Source organism: Sparus aurata, chromosome 21, assembly GCF_900880675.1.
Source record: "Sparus aurata chromosome 21, fSpaAur1.1, whole genome shotgun sequence".
NCBI classification, from domain to species: domain Eukaryota; kingdom Metazoa; phylum Chordata; class Actinopteri; order Spariformes; family Sparidae; genus Sparus; species Sparus aurata.
In genome coordinates, this window is record NC_044207.1 from 30,929,713 (window position 1) to 30,950,254 (window position 20,542).

Genomic DNA, 20,542 nt, shown 5'->3' on the forward strand with positions numbered 1-20,542 from the left:
GATAAGAAGACAGGAACAGAGAACGACCTCTGATTCAACAATGAATCATATTACAACTGTTAGACACATAACATATTCACGCGCTCTGTTTCAACATCATTGATCATTATTGTAGCTTCATTATTGATTGCCAAATGAGATCAACTCAATGAGAACTTGTTGGTGAAGAAATAGTCTGAGCGTGATGATGTCACTTCGTGTCTCTCCGCAGGTGGCAGCACTGAGCTGCAGTTCGCTAAAAGAACAACCACTCCCTCGTCTCTCGCCGTAGTCATGTGACAAGACCCGGTAGTGAGGTGGACACGCTGCTGTGTGAGGTGGACCTCAGCTTGTTTAGCAGGTCCGGGGAAGTTTGGACCGGTTCAGCTCAGGTTCTGCTTGTGTTTCTGGCTCTCGTGCTGGTCTGCGTTGGTCGATGACGTCATGTCGGTGGTCGGCTCAGTACCTGGACAGTTTGATGACGCAGAAGAGGACAGGTGAGGTGTTTATAGATCAGGATTATTCTGATCATTAACCGATAGATGATCACGTGTCACAGCGCGTGACAGTAAATGTTATTGATAAACGTTGTTTATGATTAAGTATTTAAAGTAATAGATTACTGTTGATGGATCCTGTGAGAGTTTCAGGTGATTCTAATATGAACGAGTTGTTTTTCACTCTGAGCGGAAAATAACGATCATGATCATTATCGATTAATATGCTGATTGTCTTCAAGAGTAATTAGTTAGTTCAATTCATCAGTTTTCTAGAGTCCAGTGTGACGTCATCAGGTTCATTATGCAGTTATTGATCCAGCGTCCACAATGACGTGAATGAGCTGCAGCTGATGAATGTCAACAGGTCTTAACATTGTTGTTTATTTACAATAAAATAAAATCCTATGTTTTTGTTTATTTATTATGTTGAAAGGTGAAGCCCCGCCCCCTCCAGTGGACCACCGTTGACCTTGTTTCAGAATAAACCCATGCAGTGGTTAATAATGTGTTGATCCAGTCTGAATGGTGTCATCAGTTGAACGCGTGACGTTTGTTGATTTAAACATTTGTCATCAGACACGTCGATGTAAGAGCCCCCATCAAAAGAGGAGTGGATTGCAATTGTTAAAGAATATATTTTAAAGGAAAAACTGACTTTTCCCTTGAACATATTCATGGACAAATTCACTACATACTGGAGGAAATGGACAGCTCATCTTGAATAAATGGCCCCTCTTCACAACAGGATGTTACCTATGTAACTACTGTGTTTTGTTGTTTGTTAGAGTAAGATGCCCCCCAAAGGCTCATTTGATGTACTCTGCTGATGCTTATGGTACACCTATATGAGGAGGCCTCTGCACGTTTTTGATGTGGAGAAAAGACTATGCACAAGTGAAACAAAAAGGACTGAAATGTTCCTAGACCCTGGATTTAGATAGATGGATGGATGGATACTTTATTTATTCAAGTGTCCAGTAGCATACAAAATACAAAATATACATTAGACATACATTAAACTAAGAATAGAATAACAAATAGAATAAAATATAAAGTATTATATATATGTATATGTATATAATTATATATAAACGGTGCAAATGAAAGTGAAACAGTGCAAATAGAGGTAGAATTGTCCATCGTCTATGATCTATTGTCCTCCCTGCCTTTACTGAGAGCTGTTGAACCGTCTGATGGGAGACGAAGGAGATTCTGAGTGTGTTGGTGGAGCTGGACTGGGACAGCAGTCTGCCACTGCACACACTCCTGTGCCTGGTGAAGGTGTTGTGCAGAGGGTGGTGGGTGTTGTCCAGTATGGACAGCAGGTTGTCCAGGGTCCTTCTCTCTGACGCTGTCACCAGAGAGTCCAGCTCTGTGCCCACAACTGAGCCAGCTCTCCTCACCAGTCTGTCCAGTCGGCTGGCGTCTCTCTTCTTGCTGCTTCCTCCCCAGCAAACCACAGCATAAAAGAGGATGCTGGCCACCACAGACTGGTAAAACATCTGCAGCAGGACCTCAGCCTTCTTAGGAAGTACAGACAGCTCTGCCCTTTCCTGTGTAAGGTGTCTATATTTGCTGTCCAGTCCCGCTTGTCGTCCAGCTGCAGCCCCAGATATTTATAGGTCCTGACTACCTCCACATCGACCCCCTCGATGGACACAGGTTGGAGATGTGGTTTCATCCTTCTGAAGTCCACCACCATCTCCTTGGTCTTGGAAGTGTTCAGTTGCAGATGGTTGGACCTGCACCACTTCACAAAGTCCTCGACCAGGCTCCTGTACTCCTCCTCCCGTCCATCCTTGATACAGCCAACTATCGCAGTGTCGTCCGAGTACTTCTGCATGTGGCAGAGCCCGGAGTTGTTCTGGAAGTCAGATGTGTACGCGGTGAAGAGGACGGGAGAGAGCACGGTCCCCTGTGGTGCTGCGGTGCTGCTGACACAGTGTCTGACGTGCAGTGTCTTTAGCTCTGTCTCTTAAAATGTACACATGTTGTCAGAATGATTCATCTTCCTCCTGCTTATTTTTTCTCGCCCATCTGTGCCCTCTTCTTGTGTTTTGTTCCTTGTTTCTTTGTATATTGTAAAATAAATTACTTTACAAAAATGAAGTTTAAAAAACAAAACAAAACAAAAGATGTCGATATAAACACGACAGTCGCTGAGTGACGTCTCTTCGATGAACGCTCACTGAAACCTGTAGAGTCGTCCTGAACATCAGCAGCTCACAGAACTGCAGCCGTGAACGCGACCAGCTGTGTCGACGTGGCGGCCATGTTGTTGTTGGTGGTGTATGCTGAGTGAGACGATGTCGCTCACTGTGCGCTTTAACTCTAAACTGAGCCCCAGCCTCAGGGAAGAGGAGGGACTATCTCTTTTTAAACTGACGGGTGAACAAATAAAATTCATCCATTTATTTTAGGTATAAAACAGCAGCAGCCATGTTGGATGTTTCTGACTCTTTTCTCTCTCGTCTGCAGCGAACAGTCAGAGATGACGGCTGTGCAGAATCAGATGAGTGATGCTACTGTGCAGCCTTCATCAGAGCAACAGGAAGAGGAGGAAGAGGAGGAAGACGAAGATGAAGATGAAGACGAAGATGAAGATGAAGAGTGGGCGTGGCGTTCAGGAGATCTGACTAAAAAATACAACAGGACGAGTCTCAACAGTCAGGTTAGACAAACTCTGATCACTTATCAATAATTAATGATGATTGTGTGCTCAGTCAGTTGACTTTTGATCTGTTGTTCTGATCGGTCAGTCCAACAGACAGAATCTGTCCAATAAGAACCTGCCGTCCACTCCGTCTGATAAAGCTCTGAGGAAGTACGAACACAAGATCAACCTGGGTAATGTGCACACACACACACACGCACACACACACACACACACACACACACACACGCTTGATCTGGAGCTTTTGATTGCATGGTCTTCAATCAATCAACCAATCAATCAGTTATTGATGGTCAATCACTGACGATCACTTATTAATTAACATAAAAAATGACTTGATTCCTGTGTTGCTTTCAGACAAACTGAATTATGCTGACTCGGTGATCAATAAGGTGACGTCGATGCAGAAACAGAGAGAAGCCGACACGTACGTGTGAACTCGCCGCAGCGCTGCTTACATCACAACTCAGGTGACTGAGGTGACTAACTTTCTGATTGGCTGCTCTCTGCAGGTACAGAGTGAAGGACAAATCAGATCGAGCCACAGTGGAACAGGTGAGCTTCAAGATGCTTTTATTTAGGAGGCTTGACAGGAATGGAGCAGCAGGTTATGAGCTGTGATGAATATGATGATATTGATCACCTGATGATCATTTATTAAATTTAATATCAGACAAATGCTCATCAAAGCACACAAAGATAAAACTAATCAGTTGATTAATAAACAATGAGGCTCAGACCCCCAGTCAGCAGGATGAAGATCAGTCACCTACGTTACATCGACAGTTTTTGATCTTCTATGCTGCAGACTGAGAGGTCAACAACCAGCCAATCAGGAACATCTGTTGTTGAAGTCAACTGAATATTGTTCTTCTTCTGCAGGTTTTAGATCCTCGAACTCGAATGATTCTCTTCAAGATGTTGAGTCGAGGAGTCATCTGTGAAATCAACGGCTGTATCAGTACAGGCAAGGAGGTCAGCAGTCACTCGTCAATACAGTCAGCAATCACTCATCAATACACGTGTCTTTCCTCTGGTGGAACCTGCTAAGTTCTCTGGTTCACCATGTTCTCTGTTTGTTCTTTAGGCAAATGTTTATCACGCCAGCACCTCCACAGGAGACAGCAGAGCTATTAAGATCTACAAGACGTCCATACTGCTGTTCAAAGATCGAGACAAATATGTCAGCGGAGAGTTCAGGTCAGTCACACACCACAGAAGAAGAGTTCAGCTCAGTCACACACCACAGAAGAAGAGTTCAGCATAGTCACACACCACAGAAGAAGAGTTCAGGTCAGTCACACACCACAGAAGAAGAGTTCAGCTCAGTCACACACCACAGAAGAAGAGTTCAGCTCGGTCACACACCACAGAAGAAGAGTTCAGCTCAGTCACACACCACAGAAGAAGAGTTCAGCTCAGTCACACACCACAGAAGAAGAGTTCAGCTCAGTCACACACCACAGAAGAAGAGTTCAGGTCAGTCACACACCACAGAAGAAGAGTTCAGCTCGGTCACACACCACAGAAGAAGAGTTCAGCATAGTCACACACCACAGAAGAAGAGTTCAGGTCAGTCACACACCACAGAAGAAGAGTTCAGCTCAGTCACACACCACAGAAGAAGAGTTCAGGTCAGTCACACACCACAGAAGAAGAGTTCAGCTCGGTCACACACCACAGAAGAAGAGTTCAGCATAGTCACACACCACAGAAGAAGAGTTCAGGTCAGTCACACACCACAGAAGAAGAGTTCAGCTCAGTCACACACCACAGAAGAAGAGTTCAGCTCGGTCACACACCACAGAAGAAGAGTTCAGCTCGGTCACACACCACAGAAGAAGAGTTCAGCTCGGTCACACACCACAGAAGAAGAGTTCAGCTCGGTCACACACCACAGAAGAAGAGTTCAGCTCAGTCACACACCACAGAAGAAGAGTTCAGCTCAGTCACACACCGCAGAAGAAGAGTTCAGCTCAGTCACACACCGCAGAAGAAGAGTTCAGCTCAGTCACACACCACAGAAGAAGAGTTCAGCTCAGTCACACACCACAGAAGAAGAGTTCAGCTCAGTCACACACCGCAGAAGAAGAGTTCAGGTCAGTCACACACCGCAGAAGAAGAGTTCAGGTCGGTCACACACCACAGAAGAAGAGTTCAGCTCGGTCACACACCACAGAAGAAGAGTTCAGCTCGGTCACACACCACAGAAGAAGAGTTCAGCTCAGTCACACACCACAGAAGAAGAGTTCAGCTCAGTCACACACCACAGAAGAAGAGTTTTACCTGTGGACAATCAGCTGACTGTCGCTAACGTTAGCTAACACTAAGGTCACTGAGGTTTAAGTTAGCTCATGCTATGGTCACTGTAGCTAACATTGGCTAACATGACAGTGCGCTGTCATTGGCTCTTCCCTCTCAGCACAGATGGGTGTGTCAACTTCCTGTTGTCTCCAAAATAAAGCTTCCGACATATGGCTTCTGACATATGGCAGTTATTCTGTGAAGAACAAATTGCAACTCGATCAGAGTCACACATCCCATCTGCTCCTTTATTTCAAAAACTGCAAATGCTTACTATTTTCGACATCATTCTTTTTTTTAAATATGTGTTTTTATTTATAACATATATTCAAGTGAAGGGAATATTCCTGAGCATTTCAAGACTTACTTTAAAGCAAATTCACTGGTCCATTCCTACTCAACTTGTCAATCTTCAGATCTTCATCCTCCTAAATTTCTTACTTGCAGAGGTCAATTCTCAATAAGATTTAGGGGTACCAGATTATAGAATGGCTTTTCCCATCTGGCAAAAAAGAAACTTAAAAGATCATTTAACTGTTGTTTTTTAATTTGCTTTTTTTCATGTGTCTGTTGTCCATGTCTCCATGTTTTATGATTCACACATGCTCAAGGAATTAATAAATTAGGGGTATAAACCAATATTCCCCTCATGGACGCACACACAGACACACACACACACACACACACACACACACACACACACACTCATACACATTACATGCTCACATTTTTTGCTTTTATATTAATGTTTATTAATCTTATTATTGTTGTTATTTTTTGTTATTGTATATTATTTGTTACTATTAGCTTGTTATCACTTTTATATAGTTATATGATTTCTTTGTACGTTAATTTTGTGTTTTCTCTTAATATTGTGAAATTTGAACATTATTTAGGTGGAGGCTTCAAATAAGCCCGCTGGGTTTTCTGCCTCTTCCTGCACTTCATGTTATTTGTATTCTTTGTCAATCTTTGTGTATTTTTTAAACTGTGCAAAATAAATAAACTAAACTAAGAGTCCATCTATGTCACTTTTTGACAATAATGAGCACATTATTAATTGATATTGTTAACAGCTGTTCTTCTTTGTTCTGCAGGTTCCGTCATGGTTACTGTAAAGGGAACCCCAGGAAGATGGTGAGAACCTGGGCAGAGAAGGAGATGAGGAACCTCATCAGGTTAGAATCTTTTAAAGACACATAGAAGCTAGTAGAACCTGACCTGACAGGTATAACCAGTACAACCTGATCTGATGGATAGAACCCAGTAGAACCTTTATAGTGTGTGTGTTTCAGGCTGCAGACTGCAGGAATCCCAAGTCCAGAACCTCTTTTGCTCAGAAGTCACGTTCTACTGATGAGCTTCATTGGAAAGGATAACATGTAAGAACCAATCAGGGTGATTGATTAGGAAATACACTGGTGTACTGTCCTGTATTGATCATTGTGTTCTGTATCGATCGGTCAGGCCAGCTCCTCTGCTGAAGAACGCGTTGTTGTCAGAGTCGAAGGCTCGTGAGCTCTACCTGCAGGTTCTACAGAACATGAGAAAGATGTTCCAGGAGGCTCGGCTTGTCCATGCTGACCTCAGCGAGTTCAACATGTTGTGAGAGGCCACGCCCACCACACACACAACCCCTTCAGAATAAAAGTTCTTGCTGTGAGTAACCTTGACCAACCTCTCTGCAGGTATCACGACGGAGACGCTTATATCATCGACGTGTCACAGTCGGTGGAACATGATCATCCTCACGCTCTCGAGTTCCTAAGGAAGGACTGCAGCAACGTCAACGGTCTGCTGACCAGAGTTCTACAATGATATAAAGATGTTAAAGATTTAATCTGAAAGATGACAGAAGATCTACTCTGATTACTTTGATCTTTCTGTTCTCATCCTGTCAGCTGATCTGTTGGTTTTGTCCCCCAGAGTTCTTTGTGAAACACGGCGTGGCAGTGATGACGGTCAGAGAGCTTTTTGACTTCATCACCGATCCATCGATCACCTGCCGCAACATCGACCAATACCTGGAGAAGGTCTGATCACTTCCTGAAAAAATAACTTCATTAAAAACACAATTATCATAGTTCATCCAAAATATCTGAAACAGAAATACAAACAGATAAAAAAGACGGAGACAGAAACAGACGGAGAGGAATGTGTGTCTCTGATTGGTCCTCCAGGTGATGGTGATTGCAGCCGAGCGGACGTCGGAGCAGCGATCAGATCAGGACCGAGTGGACGAGGAGGTGATGACACAGTTACTGTGGTAACCTTGTCTCTCTGATGACTCTGTTTGTCCTCCCCTCACCTGGAAGTGTCCCTCCTCGTCCACCAGGTGTTTATGAAGGCCTACATCCCTCGCACTCTGACGGAGGTGAGTCACTACGAGCGAGACGTTGACCTGATGAAGACGAAGGAGGAGGAGTCAGCCATCAGTGGACACCAAGACAACGTAAGAAACACAAAAGGACGTTCAGAGACAGAAAGCTTCTGTTATGAATACATAAAATACATCTGATGATGAAATTGATGATGATGATGACGACGATGGTGTTGTTCAGGTTCTGTATCAGACGCTGACGGGGCTGAAGAAGGATCTGTCTGGAGTTCAAACGGTACAGTCCCCCCACACTCGGATGCTAATCTTAGCGACACTGTAACCTGTCACATGTTGCCTCGTCTACCTGCAGAGAGGACGGTGTTCACACAGGTTGTTTCACATTAAAAGTCTTACAGCAGCTTTGTTCCCTCAAAAGCTTTTGCTGTGAAACATCTGCAGGAAGTGTCACTGACTGCAGTTTAGCTGATCATCTGATTTCCATCAGATCACATGTCAATAATCACATGACCAGCCAGCTGCATTTCTAAGGGCTTTAACCACGCTGGATCAGTGATGTCACAGTGTGTCACAGTGATCACCTGATCCAGGTGAGCGGGCTTATTCTGACTGTTGCATCTCCTTAGGTTCCTGCTCTGCTGGAGGACGACCAGTCTTCCTCTTCAGAGGAGGACGGGGACGACGAGGACGGCGAGGACGGCGAGGACGACGAGGACGAGAAGAAGCCGAGTGAGGAAGGCTTCACTGACAGAAAGGTGTTGCATATGTTTATATGACACAATGAGAGTCTGCAGCTTCACTAGCTACTAGGGATGTAACGATAATGTAAACTTTGTGACGTTACAATGAACAATGCTGGGGAAGGTCGTGGGATGGCGATGATGTCTGTCAACCTGTCATGTGGTAATTTTGCCGTAAAGCTCATGGATCCAATGAGAAGTCCATGTGAATACATTCTGCATTCTCCTGGTCATCTGTACAGTTCTGTTTGAACAGCAGAGGGCCCAGTCGTACTGCTCAACAACAGACCTGCCCTCCTCCGCTTTTGATTGGTTGTCTTGGTTGGTTTCGTATTCAAGGCGAGACTCAAACTGTTGTCACACAGATGCCCTGTTATCATCTACTTCTGCTGTGTTCGACCTGTAGGGACGCTCTGACATCTTCTACTAATTCTCCGAGGTTGCTTTTCGCTGCAAGACATCCCAGACAGGCCGGCGGTGCGTTTACTGTCAGGATACTTTGACTGAACATCCACAGAATCAGCTCTGTTTGTTTTAACAAACTAACCACGGAAAAAAAACACGTCAAAACATGAACACCAGACGCCACTGAACACAATGTGTCCTTGGCGCTGACACAGATTTTCTTGGCCCTGCTCCGATAGTGGGCAACACAAAGGAGGGAGAACGGTTGGACCTGTGGCCGAGGGTCTGTCTGTCTGATTGTCTGTCTGTCTGTCTGATTATCTGTCTGTCTGATTATCTGTCTGTCTGATTATCTGTCTGTCTGTCTGATTGTCTGTCTGTCTGATTATCTGTCTGTCTGTCTGTCTGTCTGATTATCTGTCTGTCTGTCTGATTATCTGTCTGTCTGTCTGATTGTCTGTCTGTCTGATTATCTGTCTGTCTGTCTGATTGTCTGTCTGTCTGATTATCTGTCTGTCTGATTATCTGTCTGTCTGTCTGATTATCTGTCTGTCTGTCTGATTATCTGTCTGTCTGATTATCTGTCTGTCTGTCTGATTATCTGTCTGTCTGATTATCTGTCTGTCTGTCTGATTGTCTGTCTGTCTGATTATCTGTCTGTCTGTCTGATTGTCTGTCTGTCTGATTATCTGTCTGTCTGATTATCTGTCTGTCTGTCTGATTATCTGTCTGTCTGTCTGATTGTCTGTCTGTCTGATTGTCTGTCTGTCTGATTATCTGTCTGTCTGTCTGATTGTCTGTCTGTCTGTCTGTCTGTCTGTCTGATTGTCTGTCTGTCTGATTATCTGTCTGTCTGTCTGTCTGTCTGATAGTCTGTCTGTCTGATTATCTGTCTGTCTGATTATCTGTCTGTCTGTCTGATTGTCTGCTGTCTGTCTTTGCCACAAAAACTACTTTCCCCATTTTCATCAAACTTAGTAGGAGCTTGTAAATATTGGAGTTGATCTGAATCATTAATAATTATTATTAACATGTCAACGTCCAGCAGAGGGTGGCAGCAGTAATCCTCACAGGCAGCAGTAATCCTCACAGACAGCAGTAATCCTCACAGGCAGCAGTAATCCTCACAGACAGCAGTAATCCTCACAGACAGCAGTAATCCTCACAGGCAGCAGTAATCCTCACAGGCAGCAGTAATCCTCACAGACAGCAGTAATCCTCACAGACAGCAGTAATCCTCACAGACAGCAGTAATCCTCACAGGCAGCAGTAATCCTCACAGGCAGCAGTAATCCTCACAGACAGCAGTAATCCTCACAGACAGCAGTAATCCTCACAGGCAGCAGTAATCCTCACAGACAGCAGTAATCCTCACAGGCAGCAGTAATCCTCACAGGCAGCAGTAATCCTCACAGGCAGCAGTAATCCTCACAGGCAGCAGTAATCCTCACAGGCAGCAGTAATCCTCACAGGCAGCAGTAATCCTCACAGGCAGCAGTAATCCTCACAGGCAGCAGTAATCCTCACAGGCAGCAGTAATCCTCACAGGCAGCAGTAATCCTCACAGGCAGCAGTAATCCTCACAGACAGCAGTAATCCTCACAGGCAGCAGTAATCCTCACAGGCAGCAGTAATCCTCACAGGCAGCAGTAATCCTCACAGGCAGCAGTAATCCTCAAGGCAGCAGTAATCCTCACAGGCAGCAGTAATCATCACAGGCAGCAGTAATCCTCACAGGCAGCAGTAATCCTCACAGGCAGCAGTAATCCTCACAGGCAGCAGTAATCATCACAGGCAGCAGTAATCCTCACAGGCAGCAGTAATCCTCACAGGCAGCAGTAATCCTCACAGACAGCAGTAATCCTCACAGGCAGCAGTAATCCTCACAGGCAGCAGTAATCCTCACAGACAGCAGTAATCCTCACAGGCAGCAGTAATCCTCACAGGCAGCAGTAATCCTCGGTGGTAGTTACTCAAACATCTCACAGAGAGCTGTTGTCATGAAGACTCTGTGATTGACAGACCTTGTCCGACTGTAACTTCACTTTTTTCTCTACCTAACATTTTGCTATGGAAGCACATGAATCTGTAAGCATGGAGCTAATGATACTCGGGCAGAGATATCGCTTGACTTCTGACGGTGACGAGCAGTGACCATGAAGCTTACAGATCAGAGCGGAGGTCGTCGACTCAACCGTACACTTCACTGTCACAAAGAAAGATTATTTGTTCTTGTGGTTATTTGATATCTCAGAACTCTGCACATTCGCACAGTCACATTTATTGCACATTTATCATATATTGCACACATCATGTATACACAAGGAGAGTTAATGTATATAGTATGTTTATTTTTATTCTAATAGTGTTAGATTTTTATTGAAATTGCTATTTCATTCTATGCTACTTATTTCACTTTGTACGGCTGTGTTACCTGTGAATTTCTCCCAAGGAGGATCAATAAAGGAACACCTTATCTTAACACAGACTTTGTTTTGTTGTTTCAGGAAAAGAAGAAGATGACGAAAGAAGCTCAGCGAGAAAAAAGAAAAAAAAAAGTACCAAAACACGTGAAGAAGAGGAAAGAGAAAGTGTCCAAGATGAAGAAAGGAAGATGATGACTTCCTGTTTGTTGCTGTGGACTTCGACTTCTGTAAACATGAAGAGACGTGATCAAAGGCACCGCCCTCACTCTGTCTCAGCCAATCACAGCTGTCCTGCTTTGAGCATCAAAGTTCCATCTTTACGAGGAAATCAGCATTCAAAGTTGTTGGATTACGTTTTTTCTGGAGCTCAAAGACCACAAGATTAAAAACCTGCAATAAAGACGGACACGTGGTCAAACAGGACACCTGCAGTCAGACTGAATGTGCCGCCGTCACCTGTACACGTGACGCCGTCACCTGTACACGTGACGATGTTACCTGTACACGTGACGATGTTACCTGTTCACGTGACGATGTTACCTGTACACGTGACGCCGTCACCTGTACACGTGACGCCGTCACCTGTACACGTGACGCCGTCACCTGTACACGTGACGATGTTACCTGTTCACGTGACGATGTTACCTGTACACGTGACGATGTTACCTGTACACGTGACGCCGTCACCTGTACACGTGACGATGTTACCTGTTCACGTGACGATGTTACCTGTACACGTGACGATGTTACCTGTACACGTGACGCCGTTACCTGTACAGAAGTGCAGCTCATTCACTGATTTCACTTACATCAGAGGAAAACATCCCAAACACATCACGGTTTTAATAAAATATTTTTTTTGACAGGTTTTTATCTTTGTGTTGTTTTTTTTCTTAAGTTGGTAGGATCTGTTGAACTAGATTAGCTGTTACTATCAATATAATATAGTAATAAGCTATAATTAGCTGTTCAACTTACGTAAGCTAGCCAAGATCTATCAATAGGTCTATAAAGTCGGATCTTTCTATCCATCTTTCTAATTTTCCTGACAGTTGAGCGAATGATGCAAATATTGACCAAATTTTAAGTGTGTGAGCAATGACAGGATTAATGTGTGATGTACAAATTGCCAGAGGTAGTGGGGAAGTAACTAAAGAGTGAAAAGGAAGACCATGAGCTTCTGTCTTCACCATTCAGGTGCGTGCCAAAGAGGATTGCTTTGGACAGGTGTGATAACTTTCTGAATGTTGCTAGCCCAGTAATGGTAGAGAGGGTTGGGCATGGACATCTATGGAGCCAGAACGGTGACTTTAAAATTTGGCATCCAAAAAAAAAATTGGCATTGAAAACAAAACCAGTACTGAAAAAGGAAACATTGTCATTGAAACATTTGTATTGAAAACAGTTGTATTGGCATTGAAACAAGTATTGGCACTGAAAAAAGAAAGTAATTCAAATAATTCAAATCCAAAAATCTTATCATTTTATTTTATTGGGATTTTTTTGTATTTTTCAATGACAATCTTCAGATTTTTTCTCCATGTCACTTTTTTTTCAGTGACAGATTTTTTTTACAATGTCAGTTTTTTTTCAGTGTCACTGATTTTCAGTTTCAACTTTCTGTCACTGTTTTGGCGTCGAGAGGGCGGGGCCTGAGGGGAGGGGCAAGTAGAGCGTGGTTTGCATATCATTTGAGAAGGTAATGACAGCAGCCTGTGGGAAGGCGGGGCTGGACGGTCTCGTTTTCCCAGACTGCATGCAGTTAATGGCTTCTCGAACTTCCTCAACTTCCAATGGTTTATAAAGAGTAGACCTCCAAGTATTTTTCAATGTAGGTAGATTCAGTTCCTGATAAAGAAAACGTCTGCTTCCCCAGGGCCGGTGCTGCACTCAGATGTATATAATTTACCAAAGAACTCAACAAATGTGCCATTGATTTGTCTGTGGTCAGTACCCGTGGAACCTGAAGTGGTCTGTATTTGAGTTACTTGACGCAACACATATGACTGTTGTGTCTGGTGAGCCTAAAGTCTGCCCGCTTTGTCCCCAAACTCATACACGGTAGTGGCCACGCAGAAAGGCTTTAAATGGCTCCCAAAGAGTTCCGTGAGAGCAAGGCCAGATTATCCATAGACTGGATTGGGGAAGTTCCCAGGGCACCAACCATTGACAACCAGTGGGGGGGCACCTCATGATACAAGCTTTAAAAATCTTTCACGTACATTTTTATATTATTCATTGGAAATTGTTAAAAGACCATACATTAATCATTTATGAATATTAATTTTAAAAAATAACAACAATAATAAATCACGATTACATGACCCCATCACCCCACCCAATCGGTCAGAGTTGAGTTGGTCCACAAAGCAGCGAGAACATGAGGAGGAAGAACTGCGGTCACTAGCAGCAGGTGCAGTGCTGACGAAGCTGAAGCTAACTGTGGAGACCGTACCGCTAGCGGGGGAGATGCTGACGTTTGGTTCTGTTTGCAGCTCTTTCGGACCGGCACTGCCTCCGGTTCTGTGTCTGCTGCTGCTGCGGTGGTTGCTTCCGCTGCTGCCCACCTTGTGCCGCTTCCCCTCCATGTATTCTGCCCTCAGCTCCTCGGCCAGCTGCTGCAGGACTTTCCTCCGAGCCCCTGCCCCTCTATAATGAGCAATAAATCCAGATTTCTTCAATTTTTTATTTCCAATGGCAATTTAAATTTAAATGTCAGCCGATGTTTTCCTCGCGGAAATTATTATTTTTTCAAGCTAGCTGTCTCCCTCTGTCAACCACAATCTGTCTCCTCTGTCAGTAAACTCTATTCAGCTCTGTTAAATAACAGGTGTTACAACCCTTAGGTACCCTGTGAGTGGATTACCGAGTGCAGTAGAGTTCCGCAGCTCAATGATGATCATTACTGCGGGACTCTACTGCACTCGGTAATTGACTCACAGGGCTTCCTTACAACAAGGAAGGCTTCTCGGGTGGTGAGTTTTGTTTATCTATTCCAACAAATACGGCAACTATATCAAATGTTTGATGCCTCAAAATATGTGCTGGGACCCTGTTTCTAATGTTGCTGAAGTTTGTTGCTGTTCTGAGCATTATTTGTGGCTTTTTGATGGCGATTTTATATTTGGACCCATTTACTGCAATGTATTGTTGACGTGCGGTCGTTTCTGAGGATGCTAAAACTACGTTAGCTAGCAGTCTGCAAACTTGATCTCTCGAGAGGGAGTCTAACACAGTTTCACGGTGTGTTAGACCATGGATTAAACTTACACCGGAATATCCCTTTAAACAGTTTTGCTGGAAGGGGGTCCAGGGCACAAGTAGTTGGTATCTCAATGGAGTGTTAAGAGTTTAGAGCTGAGACTAACTGAGAATCAGCAGAAGGATGTACTGTAATAAACTTTGACGAGGAAGCCAGAGATGAAGAGTTAATTTTAAATCTGATCTCATCAATTTTATTGCAAAATAAATCTCAGAAATCATTTGCATTGAAGGGTGCACTGCTCACCGACTGGTTTTTGAGTAAGTTTAGCCGCGGTATAAAAAGAAATCTAGGATTGTGTTTATTATTGTTTATTAGGCCAGAGATATATGCTGTTCTAGCAGTATTTAGAGCATGCTTATAATTAAGTACACTATCACGATAATGAGAAAGAAAATACACATTTGGAGTGATGTTGGGGAGGAGCCCTTTGACCTCCAGACCTAAAATGGTGATTCCTGTCTGTCTCCTGTCCCCCTGCCAATACACACTTGCTAACACCAACTAGTTAATCAAAGGACTTCTAGACCTGGTTTGATCACTATGTTAAATGTGATAAGGATTACAATTAGGATCTTATCTGAGCGAGTCACAAGCTCTGCAATAAATTCACCAAATTTTCTAGGAACTGGGAGTAAGAATCTGTAGATCAGCACTGGGCCTTTTCCCTGGACGAGGCCGTTACTACCTGATGAAGATGGTTGTAAAACCAGAGACTCAAATGAAGTAAAATTTAATATCCTGGTTGGAGCTTAAACTGAAAATAGATTTGTAGATTAGAGCAATATATAGCAATATAATGTGGGAGTGTCCTTACATGATGTGGGAGTGTCCTTATATAATGTGGGAATTGTTATGTTTGTTGCTCTCAATGTACACCCCGGCAAAGGCTTCATGCAGCTTTATTACTGACCAACTTCAGGTAGACATTTTGGACCCCTGACGCCACAAACACGTGAGTACTTATAGGGCCTTGTTGGTAATGCAGTTCATCCACTACTATCAACACAAGAATGTCCTTGCTATAGTTGGAAGTGTCCATATATGATGTAGGAGTGTCCTTATATAATGAGGGAGTGTCCTTATATTGTTGGTAGTGTCCTCATATGATGTGGGCCTCCTGCTCAGTGTGTGTGTGAATGAAGTTTTTGCTTTCTTTTGTTCCCTTTTGGTGTGCTTGGTGTGTTTGTTTTGGTGTCTGTCTCTGTGTTGTGCTCTCTTCCTCCTTTTCCTCTGGAAGCCACTGGTGGGTGTGGTCGCGGAGGATCCTGCCAACACACCTGCAGCTCATCATCCTGCAATCAACTCGCCTACATATACTTGGACCAACCTTCCAGACCCCATCGGATTGTTGAATCAGTTCTTGTGAGAAACGCCAGCCAACTTTGAACTAACACTCGTGTTTATTGCCTTGCTAAATCCAGTTTTCCCTGTCTCACCTCAGACCACCAAGCCTGAGCCTGGACCCAGTCTGCCTGCCTGCACAGCCGACCTCGAGCCCTGGAGCCTGAACGCTACCTCCACTCGCTGATGCCACGAAAACACCTGTCACGCCAACCTCAACTTGTTTTGTGCAATTCTCAATAAATTCTCTTGTGTTCTAACGTCAACTCTAGTCTGCAATTGAGTTCTGGTCCCCGGTCCTGACAATGGGAGCGTCCCTTATATAATTGGGAGTGTCCTGACAGCAGGGTTGGAATTTCGTCATTCGAGGGGCAAGGCCGTTTGACCATTCAGATCACCCAAATACATGATTATAAAGTTTAACTACATTTTCTTTTTAAAAACAGCTTCCAGACCCCCGTGGACGTCTTTCCAAAATGGAGCCACAGAGGGACAGGCCCAAAAGATATGATAGTGGTTTGCTAATGTGTTTCCATAGGACCTCCAGCATGCAGTCTGATTTGAATAGTTAGTCTTTTGCGCCGGAGTGCTGAAGAATTGAGTTACATTCTTCCAACTGAATTCCCTCCTGGAGGCGGAGCTCATCCTTGTCCATTGCTGTTTGCAGGTCCTATCCCACTCTTCCTGTGATGCTGCGTGGCCTCCCTCTGCTTATTTTGTGGAAGGAAGCATTCTTGTCTTCTCAAGATCTTTGAGGTAGCATCCGTTAAGGTAGCATCTGTTGAGGTAGCGTCCGCTGAGGTAGCATCTGTTGAGGTAGCATCTGCTGAGGTAGCGTCCGCTGAGGTAGCATCTGTTGAGGTAGCATCTGCTGAGGTAGCATCCGTTGAGGTAGCATCCGTTGAGGTAGCATCCTTTGAAGTAGCATCCGCTGAGGTAGCATCTGCTGAGGTAGCATCCGTTGAGGTAGCATCCGTTGAAGTAGCATCCGCTGAGGTAGCATCTGTTGAGGTAGCATCCGTTGAGGTAGCATCTGTTGAAGTAGCATCTGCTGAGGTAGCATCTGTTGAGGTAGCATCTGTTGAAGTAGCATCTGCTGAGGTAGCATCTGTTGAGGTACCATCTGTTGAGGTAGCATCCGTTGAGGTAGCATCTGCTGAGGTAGCATTCGCTGAGGTAGCATCCGTTGAGGTAGCATCTATTGAAGTAGCATCCGCTGAGGTAGCATCCGTTGAGGAAGCATCTGCTGAGGTAGCATCTGCTGAGGTAGCATCCGTTGAGGTAGCATCCGTTGAAGTAGCATCCGTTGAGGTAGCATCCGTTGAGGTAGCATCCGTTTAAGTAGCATCTGCTGAGGTCGCATCTGTTGAGGTACCATCTGTTGAGGTAGCATCTGTTGAGGTAGCATCTGCTGAGGTAGCGTCCGCTGAGGTAGCATCTGTTTTCGGTAGCATCTGCTGAGGTAGCATCCGTTGAGGTAGCATCTGCTGAGGTAGCATCCGTTGAGGTAGCATCCGTTGAAGTAGCATCCGCTGAGGTAGCATCTGTTGAGGTAGCATCCGTTGAGGTAGCATCTGTTGAAGTAGCATCCGTTGAGGTAGCATCCGCTGAGGTAGCATCCGTTTAAGTAGCATCTGCTGAGGTAGCATCTATTGAGGTAGCATCTATTGAGGTAGCATCCACTGGGAATTTTTTGTTTACAAAGTCTCTGATTTGTAAATATCGACAGTGATCTTGAGTTTGTAGACCAAAATTATCCTTTAGGTCCTGGAAGCTCAGAACAATATCCTGAACCAGGAGTGTACAGTACGTCCATCCCCTATCCAATTTTTAAACCTTGTATCATAATTATTGGGTATGAAATATTGATCATAGGCGAACCATTTAAACATGTCAGTCTTTTTCCTCAATTGATACCTTTTAATTATTTCATTCCATGTTTTTAGGGAGATTATTAGGGTCTGAGAGGTGATTAGTTGATAAGGGCTCACCAACCAAAGTATTAACTGGCCCCGTCCCCATAGACATCTCGATTTCTTTCCATCTTGATCCATAATTTAGTAAACACCATCTGACTAGTAGCCGAATTTGAGCTGCTTTATAGTAATTTCTCAGCCAGTCCACCTTTTTCCTTTGGTAATTGTAGAGTTTTGTATTTTATTCTTGGCTTTTCCCCCACCCATATAAATTTGGAGAGGATTTAATGACTAATATTTAGGTAAGGGATTATGTTCCATCTGTTCATATGGGCTATAATTTCTTTTTGAGGGGGCTGCAGTTCACTTCTTTCAGTGTAGATAAGTATAAAGGTAGAAGGTTTCCCAGATATACTGAATTTTTATCCCAATTCAGATGGGATCTAGAGCGGAGAGATTGAGGGGGTCATAGTAAACACTAAGGACCTGAGTTTTCCTGACATCCAGACATCAACACTGGTAGAGACTAATGAGTAAACAGGGCCAGCTTCTGTTCACCTGCTGCCATTTTATACCTGATCTCTCTGTTCTGTCTGATCCATTATGCCAGAGGCTCTATAAAAATAAGAGTTATGGGACAGCCCTGTTTTGTGGATCTCTCCAGCAGAAAGGAGTCTGTGAGCTCCCCGTTGACTGTTAACCTAGCTGATGGTTTATTATATAGGACTTCTAGTGTCTTAATAATCACTTGGTTAACACCAAATTTCTAGGGGTGCCGTTTAGCTCAGTGGGTAGAGCAGCGTCCCATGTACAGAGGCTGTGTCCTGCTGCAGCAGCCCTGAGTTTGAGTCCCGGCCTGGGGCCCTTTGCTGCGTGTCACTCCTCCTCTCTCTCAACCTGTTTTATCTTCTGCTGTACCTACAATAAAGCCATTTAAAGCCCCAAAAATATACTTTAAAAACAGTATAAGTTTCTCCATAACACTGAGCAGAAACTTCCATCTGCCCGAATTGAACCCTTTTCCACGTCTAGACTAACCAACATAGCCTGTATTTTATTTTGATTTATATATCTGATTATTTGTAGAGATCTTCTGATATTGTTGTGAGTTTGACGTGATAGAACAAATCCTGTTTGATCCAAACTGATTATTTTAGCTAAAATTTTCTCAAGCATTTTTGCAATAATTGAGGTGAACAGTTTATAGTACAGATTAAGCCACTTACTGGCCTGTAATGTGCACAGTCTAATTGATCCTTATCTTCTTAGGGATAATCGATATAATCGATTCTACTTTTCACGTTTCTTTAATGGAGTTCTTCACCCTAACTTAATGCTACATTACCCATGAGCCTCAGCTGCTGTTGGTCTGGAGCAGGAGAAAGGTGTGAATGTCTGAAGATACATTTAGAAGAAACAACAGCGTGTGCAGCCCTGTGATTGGCTGTCTGTTAGTGTTTGTCTCGTCTGACAGGAAGAACGAGACGCAGAGTTCATGTTGATCCTCAGACGACACAACAACCAGGACACAATCAGAACCACAGACGGGTCAGATTGGACCTGTATACAGACGTCACCAAGCAACCAGACGTTAGGACGGACAAGGACACACACACACACACACACACACACAGTCTCTCATACACACACACACACACAGTCTCTCACACACACACACACACACACACACACACACACACACGCACACACACACACACAGTCTCTCACACACACACACACACAGTCTCTCATACACACACACACACACACACAGTCTCTCATACACACACACACACACAGTCTCTCACACACACACACACATACCCGTTTTTGCTACACCGTGAGACCCTGGGAGTGAGAATGACTGGGAGCAGCCTGGTGGGATCCACCCTTTCTGAGGGGTCTAGAGACATGATTTTAACTGCTAAAATCATTATAATTTTTTCTTAACATGAAAATCACTTGAAACATTGAAAACTCCCTCAAAAATTTTAAACCTGACTTTTGCCCCTGCTGGGGACCAGTCATGTTGTGTGTATTGGCAAACAATCAACTCCACTGTTAGGTGCAGCACAATTGATGACAGGCATTTAATCTAACTACTGTTGGATTAAAAACCTCAATATTAGATTAAATAAACATTGGATCTAATGATCCAGACTGTAAGATGCCAGATTTTTCTTCAAATATAGACCAGATTCTGATTCTAAAATATAATTGTTGGGCAAACACATGATGAAACAGTTTATAAACATGATGGATAAATTACCTGTCGTCTGTAAGAGGCTTGCTTGACCTGGTCATATTGGTTAAACATTAAAGATGTTATCACCCTAGCACACTGTTGCCTTTAACAGCATACAATTCATTTACACAACACACTACCATCCACATTCAAGATTCTTTCAACAGACAAAAGTTGAGCAAGCAGATTTCACACATATACATGTCGCAAATAAAACAAAAAAAATGTAATACTGGTTTGTCAAATGATTTCCAGCAGGTATGACAAACAGCAGAACTGCCTTACAAAAGAGGAGACAAAATGTTATGACTTTCTACTGAATCTAATGATCAGATTCAACGTTTGCTTCCAAAATACATCTTGTGGGAAAACCTCGACCTACTGTACAAAAGGGCGTGACAAAGGTCTT

At 43.8% G+C, this 20,542-nt stretch overlaps 1 protein-coding gene across 1 annotated transcript; it reads left to right on the forward strand.

Moving 5' to 3' along the window:
- Positions 1–245: 245 nt before the first annotated feature.
- riok1 (RIO kinase 1 (yeast)) lies at positions 246–12,239 on the forward strand. The gene is made up of 17 exons (XM_030403110.1): positions 246–476; positions 2,958–3,150; positions 3,239–3,326; positions 3,511–3,580; positions 3,666–3,708; positions 4,036–4,128; positions 4,241–4,353; positions 6,555–6,635; positions 6,753–6,839; positions 6,925–7,062; positions 7,146–7,249; positions 7,384–7,490; positions 7,638–7,703; positions 7,793–7,909; positions 8,019–8,072; positions 8,422–8,550; positions 11,448–12,239. The coding sequence occupies exons 1-17, from the start codon at positions 424–426 to the stop codon at positions 11,556–11,558; spliced, it is 1,647 nt and encodes a 548-aa protein (XP_030258970.1). The 5' UTR covers positions 246–423; the 3' UTR covers positions 11,559–12,239.
- The last annotated feature ends 8,303 nt before the right edge of the window (positions 12,240–20,542 follow it).